The 10,878-nt window shown below is 34.6% G+C and overlaps 2 protein-coding genes across 2 annotated transcripts; one reads left to right on the plus strand and one right to left on the minus strand.

Annotated features, from left to right (window-relative positions):
* The first annotated feature begins 3,735 nt into the window (after positions 1 to 3,735).
* Positions 3,736 to 9,254, plus strand: LOC119639014 (zinc finger protein 665-like). Its single transcript, XM_038036187.1, has 6 exons — positions 3,736 to 3,966; positions 4,022 to 4,383; positions 4,439 to 5,291; positions 7,543 to 7,716; positions 7,781 to 8,196; positions 8,237 to 9,254. Exons 1-6 carry the CDS (start codon positions 3,799 to 3,801, stop codon positions 9,213 to 9,215), a joined length of 2,952 nt encoding a protein of 983 aa, XP_037892115.1. The 5' UTR covers positions 3,736 to 3,798; the 3' UTR covers positions 9,216 to 9,254.
* A 685-nt stretch (positions 9,255 to 9,939) lies between these two features.
* Positions 9,940 to 10,589, minus strand: LOC119639077 (protein max-like). The gene has a single exon (XM_038036268.1). It carries the CDS (start codon positions 10,451 to 10,453, stop codon positions 9,974 to 9,976), a length of 480 nt encoding a protein of 159 aa, XP_037892196.1. The 5' UTR covers positions 10,454 to 10,589; the 3' UTR covers positions 9,940 to 9,973.
* Between the last annotated feature and the right edge of the window lie 289 nt (positions 10,590 to 10,878).

A 10,878-nucleotide genomic window follows, 5' to 3' on the forward strand; every position in this document is an offset into this window, starting at 1 on the left:
TATTCTTGATCAGAGTGAAATTCTGCGTTGATTTAGTTATGTCCGTTTGAGTGGCGTGTGGTGTTGGCACTCTCCTGGTCGCAAAAGTAGAGATATCGCCTTCAAATTTGGTAGAAACATTGGAAGTTTCTGCACGCAGGCTGGTATTGCAAATGGGTCAAATTGGTCAGAGCAGAAGTGCGCAATGGGGTGTAAACTGAACGCAAAGCAGTTTTTTTTAACAAAATATTTTAGATTGTTGCGCGTTACTCGGATATTACTAAAGTTAGAACCCTGAAATTTTCCACATTTACTTTCCAAAACAGTCTACTCTTTAGAACCGAAAATGCAATTGGCCATATTAACACAAAGTTACAAATGATTAAATATTGCTTTTTCACTTTTTTGAGGTTTTGTGATTATTTATCAGAAGGCAAACAAGAAAGAAGGTTTATAACTATTCCGTACATTCCTCAACTGAAGATATATTATTTGCCTAAAAATGGGTTAATTTTAAGGCGACACGAGTAATTCTTTCTTAATAATACTAGCGATATGGGTACCAAATAAAAGTATAGTGGCGAGTATGCGAGATTCGGCCATCGCCGAATATAACTTTCTTATTGTTTAATATTGATATTTATAATTACCTTTAGAAAATTTAGGAAATTTTTTGGAACATCCGATTTTTCTACTATTTCTAGAAGCGCATTCAAAAGCTTAGAACTGGAAGTACATAAATTGAATTGATTATATTCTGCATCACCCACAGGTTCATTAAAGCAATGAAAACATCGCAGAGGCCGCGAATTAACAATGGGAAATTTATCCTAAAACTATACAAGCTAAACATATGTGAAATATAACAAAATAATAATTTAGAATTTACCTTGTTGTATTCGGATATGTTTCTAGGCAGCAACTACCCTCTTTTATCAAGTATATTTCTCGTTGCACAACCTCTAAGATGATTTCTTGTCTCTCAATATCGGAATCTTTAAGAAAACTTGTTATTAACGTATTTAAGTACATATTGCATTGTCCGACTCTTTCACGATGTTTCCAGTTGTACCAGTTTCACCACAAAAAAATTTGGCATAGTTTACCTGAAAAAAGGAAGAGGGTTTTTAAAGCCTGGCAAATATAAAATGATTTTCTTGTACTTACGTGTTGTTGTTGTTTGTGCTCCTTATTGGGAAGAGTTCAGCCTAGAATCAACAAAGTTTCGCCGCTGATTTTAATTAAATTATACAATTTTGATACTTCATTAGATAAGTGAAAGCTTTTAATGCTAACGCAGCGACAGTTTCACCAGACAAATGCAGAGCTTTTCCATGAACACTCTTTTCCTTGAAAAATATACCCATAAAAAATTTATTTAACTAAAGTAAAAATATTTAAAGTATACTGTAGATACGTTGCACTTGATCAAATGTATTGTTAAGTGCATCTGAAATTTGTGGCAATTGTAATAAATTTAATATATTGTTACGGAAATCGCTTTTCTAAGATATAGGACTCGTACCACTAGTCGTGGACATTCTTTTCAAGAGAAATATATATCATTATTCTTTTATTTACAATTACATTCTTTAACAGTAGGATTATTCACTACCTTCGACTGCTTAACTCACATATTCTTTTTCTACTAACCCTACCTTCCACAAATATTCTATTAATATACATTTTTATCATCATATTACTACTACCTAGTTTAATAGTTTCACTTTTAATTCGTTAACCTGCTTTTCTGGTACTCGTTTTCCTCGGCCGGCATTATTTCTTAGCTGGAAAGAACAGGATTTGGGATTTCCGTAACAATATCAAAGAACATCTTTCGGAAAATCAAGCAACAAAGGTAAAGCCAAAGTAAACAGTATCGCCCCAAAGTTTGGACTATCGATCCAATATATTTCTTCTTTTACGTTATAAGACGAAGGAATATGTCCAAGACGTTATAATTCTCATTTATAATTACACCTAAGACACGAAAGAGGTATATATGGATTATAATTAGTACGACATATAAGCCTTCAGAAACAAAGCTCATATATCTTGAAGTGACGAATTGCCTAAGTGTGACAAGATACTTGGGTACAAAAGTCGAAGATGTTCTTACGTGCCATTCATCGGTATACACAAAACGTTCACCTCCCTACATCTATTTCTCTAGATCGACGCTGTTTTCGAAAAACGAGGGCATCTTAAAAAAAATGAGGCAAATATCCTGCACATGATGGTCTTTATGGGAATTAAGTTCTAAAGCCATTGTGTTCGCTTTCATGGGGCCAATCTTAGGCACACGTTCCGCCTCATCACCTGACTTTATGAGAAGCAAAATACACTGTGCCACTTCTGCTACGTAACAATATATAACACTACTATATTGTTTTATCCATGCGTTCGTCACAAAAAGAACTGCCAAAATTGAGCAGCTGTTAAATGTTAAATTGGGCAGATGTATGTGTGTAATTGACTCTGTGGAATCAAAACATCTAATATACCTTTCCAACATGATGACGGCGAAAAGAGTGGGAGGTGTTCACTTTTTTTGTATTACCAAACGAAGAGTCGAATTTGCTGAAATATGCATATTTAGTTTTATTACACACAGTTATTACGGTAGTCATAAATAACACCAAACGATTGCAACCTTCACTACTGGCTCCCGTATAGCACCAAAATAGGGAAATCTTGGGGGAATCAACATCCATTCAATTTCATCGTCAAGGCAATGCCGGTGTCCAAGTAGAATTAGCTCTAATCCAAAACAAAATATTTTAATTGTACTAGCACTCACAAAATTCGTTTGACCACATTATTCTTAGCTTGGCCTTCGTAGAGACATGGTGTTTTAGAGATGCTAGAAATGACGTAGATAGATCATGGATAAGTTCTAAGTAAAAAGCGCTCGCTGAGAAACGAATAAAAATATAAATACAGCATTATAAGGCGATCGATTTCCCACTTCTGATTTCTAGTGGAATACGGTTCTGGCCAACCAGATAAGCGAATATTTCTGCCAGGCTGCAGCAAAAAGACATCGCGTTCTTTAGTCCAAAAGCCTTTGGTGAAAATGTATAACTAGCGTAACTAGGTGAAGTTTAAGTAGGGAACAATCCAAAGAGAAATTTTCAAGTTTACCATCAACGCGTCCAACCATCAATTAATTGACTCAATAAATATTTTTCATGAATACTTGTACATCCAATGATTCTGTTTGACGTTATAAAGAACTTTTTCATTAAAAAATTTTAAGGAATATTTTTTCTGAAATTAATTGAGGCGTGTGGTGAACATAATATTTAGAATTCCATATCAATGAAATAAAAATTGAAAGGCAAACTGCCTAACTTTTCATTTTTTTTTTTTATACATATACCATAGCGCATATTCACTTAAGAACACTTTCCAAACGTTTAAGACAGCCTAACATTATCTCAAAAAACCATTAATAGAAATTTTGCCAAATAATGATAATCAAAGAATAGGCAATTAAGCTGCTGCTAATGAACAGCGCTCCTATTTTGATTAATAACAAGAACGTCATTAATCACTGAGATTTTACAACTTATAATTTTGAACAAAATGTTCGCACATCTTATCATTTAGTTATCTCTGGTACGACTCCTTATTATGACAAACATCGTAACTACTCTGGTTATTTAGTTCTCTGTGGTGCTATTAACTTATCGTATTTTTCTCTCGCCGAACAAAAAGAAGCAGACACGAATCTCTTTGCACTTTTAATAAACAGTTGATATTCATTTATTCTGCACCGCCAAAGAAATTATAATAGAGTTTGCTCGTTTTGTAGAAATGGATGTAACCTCTGACAATTGCGGCATCGTTGACACTAAGGAAATAAGATGTCGTACATGCATAAAGCGCGCCTCAAACTACCACTCATTGCAACAAATGATTAGCGAAATAGATATTCACTCAAAAACTTACGGTGATTTATTAAGCGACTTATTGCAAGTGGACGTAAGTCTCAAATACGTAAATACATACATTTTCAAATCAATGATTATTTGGTTAGTATACAAGTATCGAAGACCATTTACCGCAAAAAATCTGCATAAAGTGTGCTTGTTTACTAAAAAAAATATACGCATTTATCCTTGGAGCACAGAAGCGGCATGAGGAATTTATGCAGCATTTAGGTGGCAATACAACTCGCAACTGTTTAAAGGAAATCCCTATAGATTTGCCTCCCATAAACAAAGTGCAAATTAAGACAAATCCTGAAGAAAATGAAGAAGCGCACGGTTTGTTAGAACTAGTAAAAGTGCATATTAAAACAGAGCCACATATAACGGAGGAAAAATGTAAAAAAGAACAAACTTACGTATCATTAAAGTGCAGTTTAAACCCCGATTCCGACAGTAAAACGGAGAACAGGTAGATTTGCGAGGACAATTTAAATTCGAGTAACTGATTTACATATTAATTACAGTGATTACCGCCTAATAAACGTATGCAACGATACTAACGATGCATTATTAGCGACGGAAGATGAAACCAAAGAAGACTTTACAATACCTCAAACATTTTTGGCTGTACGTTGTGACATCTGCGATAAAGTCTACGATAATGCAGTTGCTCTGAAAAAACACAAAACATATACTCATATGCCAGAGGAACAAAAGATTCCTTGCGCGTTATGTAGTTTTAGGACCAGCCGCACGTCAGCAATAAAAGTTCATTTAGGAACCATACACGGTCCAGAAATGGTTGATAAATATTTCAAACCTCGCAAAGCCAAAGGAAGGTTTTGTTGCACTTTATGTCCCAAACGTTATAGTCGAAAAGATGATTTGCAAAAGCATGTCAAAAAAGTACATATTAATGGCGAGAATGTGGAAAAGAAGCCAAAATCAGAACAGGAATGCAAAAAAAAAGCAAATCAGGTTTACTTATGTGCTTTCTGTGGTCAATCATTTGCGGAAAATGGAACTTTGAGCAAGCATATACGAATTCATACCGGTGATAGCCCATTTAAATGTGAATTCTGTGAAAAGACCTTTAAACGCTCAGAATGTTTAAGATATCATTTGGTTACACATAGCGATGAAAAGCCTCATATTTGTTCAGAGTGTGGTAAATCTTTTAAACGCAAAGATAAATTGCGCACGCACATGCGTGTCCACTCGGAATTACGCCCTTACAAGTGCACTGAATGCGAAAAAACTTTTAAGTATTCATCTGTGCTTAAAACGCATATGCAAATTCATACTGGTCAGACACCGTTCTCATGTAGAACTTGTGGTGAACATTTTTCCTTAAGGACTTCTCTAAATACGCATTGTGCAAAAATGGGGCACTTGCAATAAGAAAAAGCTAATTTAATATTCATATTTATTGTTTTAGCCCTTTCAGGCGATTTTTTATTTATTATAACAAGAGGTATATTATGCTTATTATTATCATAAAGTATTTAGTTCGAGAATAAGAGACTGAGCAGACGGAGCAGCATTTGTTGAAGAAATTAGATGATTAGTTTAAAAGTTTACATTTTTTTTCTATTTATATAAAGACAATTTAGCAAGGATATGAAAAGATGAATTTAGTAATAAACAAAAATTTTAATATATATATATACATATACAGATATATTATTATTATTATTAAGACAATAAGTGCAAAAGCTAAAATGAATTTTATTTAGGACATGCACCGTCTCAAACATACATACACATGATAAGAAACTTCCGTTTTTCTTAACAGAAATCGCTGGTGTCGAGCAGATAAATACGAGATGTTTTCAAAGAAAAGGTGTGAGTTTTCATTTCTTCCGAAAGGTATTTATTGGCTGCTTCAAATTAATCTCCATTAGAGATACTAAACTTCTCCAGCCCTCTTTCTAATCCTTGAAGCACTTTTTTCGTTATTTCAGTGTGGCAGTCTATTCTCCAACTGCTCCCATAGAAGATCACATATGATCATCACGTAACCTCAGTTCTCCCTTAGGATTTCCGCTCACTTAGCATTCTTCCTGATTTGCCGAAGGTGCTTGAATGGTTAAGGACTGATTAGGTTGGATTGGACCTGTGCAGGAAGAATTTACTCTGTACAAACCTGTCCGGGTATAAACCTGGGCATAGCTGTAATACGGTCATGCTCAAAGTTTTAGAGGGTATTCGACTGAAGTATGATAAGGGGGAGTGAATGGTCCTTATAATGAATGATTTTTCGAAGGACTATTTTACGGTCGGCCATAATTTACGGCTGCATAAACTTAGGTACTATTATGAGTTTAGTCTATTTACAATCAAATTAATCAGTTCCTATTTGCGAAATCTGCACCAAAGAGCGGTTTTCTGGTAATCATTCTTATATATTTTATAGCATTAAAATTTTTTTTAAAAATTTGTTTAAATTATATTTAGCCATCTTCATTAACTCGTCGTTCTTTTGATAAGCGGTTGTAGTATGGTCTTGAGCTTTTCCTGCGATTTGACCTCAATCTCCTTAGTCCGCCCTTTCATGGATCTTTCCAGTTTTGGGGCTTGTTTTGACTAAGACGCAACATTCACGAACAATATCCATGACTGGCAATTTCACAATCTCGGGCGTTTTTTTCGTATCGCTTCAACTAAACGGCCCATAATTTCAAGGTAATATCCCGGATTGGCCGTACGACCATCTATGGTGCACCACGCTATTTTAATCGAAGAAAACAGTGAGCAAAACCTTTACAGTTGAACGAACTTTGGGTGCTTTTTTCAGTCTTGATCCTTTTTTCATTTCGCACATGCTTTCTCTCCAGTTATGACCCCCATTGGTTACGATGTCATTCAACAGCTTCGGAACTGTGCTCATGCGACTATTTCTTTTTCAAGACAAACTTCGCTGCCACAAGTTTCACATCCAAAACATCCAAAAAAAATGTATGGCATGAGCTAAGTACTTCATTCTCATCAACTGCCCTAATAGTGCTTCCTCGTGTTCGTAGGTTGTTGACATGCTGGCGTCTAGGATGGGCAGCGTCGTGAATCTCCTCGGGCTATTGCGAAGACCTTGTATCACTTATGAACATTTTTTTGCTCAGCACCCGCCAAATCACACCTAACATTTTATGTGAGTTCAAACGCTTAATATTATTTTTCATACAAAATTTAATACAGATTCTTTGATCTATTTTTTCAATAGTATGCATCCGAAAACATGTCGAATGTTCATATCTATCAAAAACAAACTAAAAATGCAAAATGGCTGATTCGGCCGTCACATGTTAAGGACATTCGAAAATCGAGTGAATTGCCCATAAAATGCGAAAGTCAACTTTTTTAACACTCCTTGTGCATTATCCAAATAGCGGCATTTTTATTATTACCGTTGATCATATATATGAACTCGATGGTCATTACGATAACTAACAAAAAACCAACTACTGATACAACATTTTTAACTTCTCGCGGTAATGCCAGGTTTGTCAATTTTTATGAAATTCGCTCACGAAAAAGTAAAAGAGAAGAACGATGATTTACTTAGCACGTTAAACAATTAATTAATTTTCTCACCTTCTTTACCAAAAGCAAAAAAAAGAAAATTATTTAGTTTATGGCAATGAACGAATCCTTTAATACCTGCTTCACGAAAATAACATTAAGAAGATGTCGCACATGCACAAGAGCGGAATCAAGCTATCGTAGCTATCTGTCTTTGCAGGAAAAGATAAATAACAAATCGAAAACTTACGACGAGCTGTTAAAAGATTTGTTACAAGTGAAGGTTTTTTAAGCCATAAAAAATATTTAATAAGTAATTAATGAATAATATCATTTTATTTATTTAGCGTATTATTCCTTTTGAAAACCAATTGCCGCAAAAAATTTGCGAAAAGTGTGCCAGTTTTCTGAAGAATATCTACACATTCCTCTTAGAAGCTAAGAAAAGACATGAAGAGCTTCTACAGTATATGCAGAAGAACGATAATGAAAGCTGTCTATCGGAAATGCCTAAGATACAGGAAATGCAAGTTAAGACAGAAGCTGCCAAGATCGAGTCCACTAACTTAGGACTAACGCAGTCATTGAAAGCGAATGAAACTGAATGTATGTTGTTAAAACCAGTTGAAATGAAAATTAAGACGGAACTAGAAGTGTTGGAATCAGAAACCTTGCTTTTAAACGATGGAGCTGAAAATAATAATTCTTCAGTAAAATCTGATTTAAGTGATAACGATTGTAAAGCAGATGGATATAATGAAAGGTAATTTTAAGAATGCATTTTATATTAAGTATTATTGAAGGTTTAGTTTCAGCGATCAAAGTGCCATGAACAGCAGCACGTGTACTGGTACTAGTAATGCCTTCTCATTAGCGCAAGATGGCCATTTGCTTAACAATTCTTGTAATATTTGTGGTAAAATCTATAGGAAAGCAGCAGCTTTAAGAAGACATAAAAGTTGCAGTCACATGCAGGAAGATGAGAAGATGTGCTCTACATTGTGCACTTTTAGAACTGGTAATATGGCAAACCTGAATGATCACTTAAGGACGCTACATGGTGCAAAAAGTGTAACTACACACTCCACACGAATTTTTTGTTGCACCTTATGTCCGAAACGTTACAGTCGCAAAAATGACTTGGAAAGACATATGAAAAAAGCACATTTAAGTAATGAGAGATACAAATCACCTCATTTATGCTCCTTTTGTGGTAAATCTTGTATAAATAAACAGAAATTAATGATACATGTGCGCATTCACACCGGTGATCGCCCGTTTAAATGTGATTCGTGTGAAAAGGCCTTCCGGAGCTCTGAGAGTTTAAAATATCATCTGATCACACACAGTGATGAAAAGCCGCACGCATGTTCCGAGTGTGACAAATCATTTAAACATAAAGATAAATTGCGGGCGCATATGCGCCTCCATTCCGTTGACAAGCCCTTTAAATGCGAATTGTGTGAGAAAGCCTTCAGACGTTCAGAAAGTTTAAAATATCATCTCGTAGAATATCATAACGAGAGACCGCATATTTGTTCGGAATGCGGAAAATCTTTTAAAAAAAAGGATAACTTGCATGTGCATATGCGCGTGCACTCGGGGTTACGCCCTTACACGTGCAATGTATGTGAAAGAACATTTAAGTACTTGTCTGGGCTGAAAAGTCATATGCCCGTTCACACTGGTCAAAAGCCTTTTTCATGCAAAAGTTGTAGTAAGAGTTTTGCTCGTAAGACAAATTTAAGCGCACACTGTAAGAAGAATGGTCATGAGAATTAAAGTAAAATCAAAAACAATGAATTGTACTCATTCTCATTCCAATACCTATTTAATATTAAATGCATAAAATTTTTAAGCATTCAATTTAGTTTTATTCACACTGTTTCAAAATAATTCATTGAAAGCTTCCAAGACAGTCTTATTTCATTATACCTCCAAGAATTCGCGGTTATCAATAAAAGTGTATCTTCTATGTTCCTTTTCTTAAACGCTTAAAACGCTTATGCAAATTCACAACAATCAAATCCAACTTCTATTTCGAATTTGGAATGACATTTTCTCATTGAGTTCTTCAAGCAAATCTTTTGCGAAGAATCTCGTTTACCCCAATCAAGAAGCCTGCTTAGCGCAGGATACATTAAAGAAGTAAGTACAAAATTTCTTAGTAAGTAAAATGTGAACTAGAAGAACGTATTCTCATCCCTATGAAATTAAATATTAATAGTTAAACAATTAAAACAATGACTCACTTAACAGTTTCCTCCTAGTATTGTATGTAAGAATCCAGCGATAAGTGCGCTAAATTACAACCTTTTTAATAGTTATTGTTTTATTAAGTTATTTATACAAAATAATGCTTCAAAAAGAAATTTCAGTGAGCACAAAAAGCGCTCTCTTTGCTACTTTTACAATTACTTAACAATATTAAGAAACAATTCTGGTCATATCAATCCCACTAAGATTTTTACGCATTATAAAAATCTACATTGCCTTAATTGAATAGGTTTCAATGCTGAAATGCCTCGCTTTGTCATTGACTACATCTGGTAGGAAGTTTTCATCTTTTTGCTGCGACGACTAAAGTCTTGTTCATCACCATCCGATTGATCACAATTAATTAGTTGATGGTAACTGCTAACATCAATCTCGTTTCCATTCTTAGCAGATTCCAAAAGGTGTACCTCCTCTTCCAAAATAGCAATTTGATGTTTAAGATCATTCACGTCTTTTTGATTAGCCTGAATTTTTCGTCTCATATTTTGTATGCAATCGGTAGTTTTCTTTAAAATCTGAGCTCGACTCGCCTTTTCTCCTTTTAGTGATGGCACTGCTTCTCGCAAATTAGTGAAGCTTTCTTTGATGTGGTCACGTCTTTTGCGTTCCAATGCATTATGGTGAGCCCGCTTTTCTTCTTGTGTGAAATTTTGTGTACTATGCCTTTGAGGCATACTAGTGCCCGTATCAGAATCATTATCGTCGTCACTTTCAATGTCGATATCTCTGTCATCATCGCTCATTTTTGACTTTGTCTTAGCGCCCGATATTCAGGTCGAAAAGGAAAGATTTTATTTGGAATCTTCTTATAAAAGTATTTAACTAGTGCTTAGTACTAATGTTTAATAAATATTTAACATTATAAATTCCCGTAAAAAAATGTAAGTAAACATAAAAAAATATGAAAATAAACATAAACAGAAAATATCAGGATTGCCAAGGCATAAACAAATAGTTGCTTTTACAATCTAAAAATACACACTAGTTTGAAATTTTGCGACCATTTAACGGAACTCGATTCTCGGGTGTTATGTTGAAATATTCTCGTTTGAACGAAGAACATGAGAAGTAAATACTTTCGGAAATACTTTCAAAAGACTTCGTATTATTGGAGGTTGATTGTTGGTGGCATCTGATCAAATTTGAAAAATAAGCAATTTGTTAAAGT

The sequence above is a fragment of the Glossina fuscipes genome, unplaced genomic scaffold (genome assembly GCF_014805625.2).
Source record: "Glossina fuscipes isolate IAEA_lab_2018 unplaced genomic scaffold, Yale_Gfus_2 111, whole genome shotgun sequence".
Taxonomy (NCBI): domain Eukaryota; kingdom Metazoa; phylum Arthropoda; class Insecta; order Diptera; family Glossinidae; genus Glossina; species Glossina fuscipes.

What these genes read in the sequence shown, in the direction of transcription:
- LOC119639014 (XM_038036187.1), top strand. Translation starts at nt 3,799, where the DNA reads ATGGATGTAACCTCTGACAATTGCGGCATCGTTGACACTAAGGAAATA. An exon ending in CTTCTCTAAATACGCATTGT is followed by an intron (nt 5,292 to 7,542) that starts GCAAAAATGGGG and finishes AAAATTATTTAG; the next exon opens with TTTATGGCAATGAACGAATC. An exon ending in GCAGATGGATATAATGAAAG is followed by an intron (nt 8,197 to 8,236) that starts GTAATTTTAAGA and finishes GTATTATTGAAG; the next exon opens with GTTTAGTTTCAGCGATCAAA.
- LOC119639077 (XM_038036268.1), bottom strand. Translation starts at nt 10,453, where the DNA reads ATGAGCGATGATGACAGAGATATCGACATTGAAAGTGACGACGATAAT.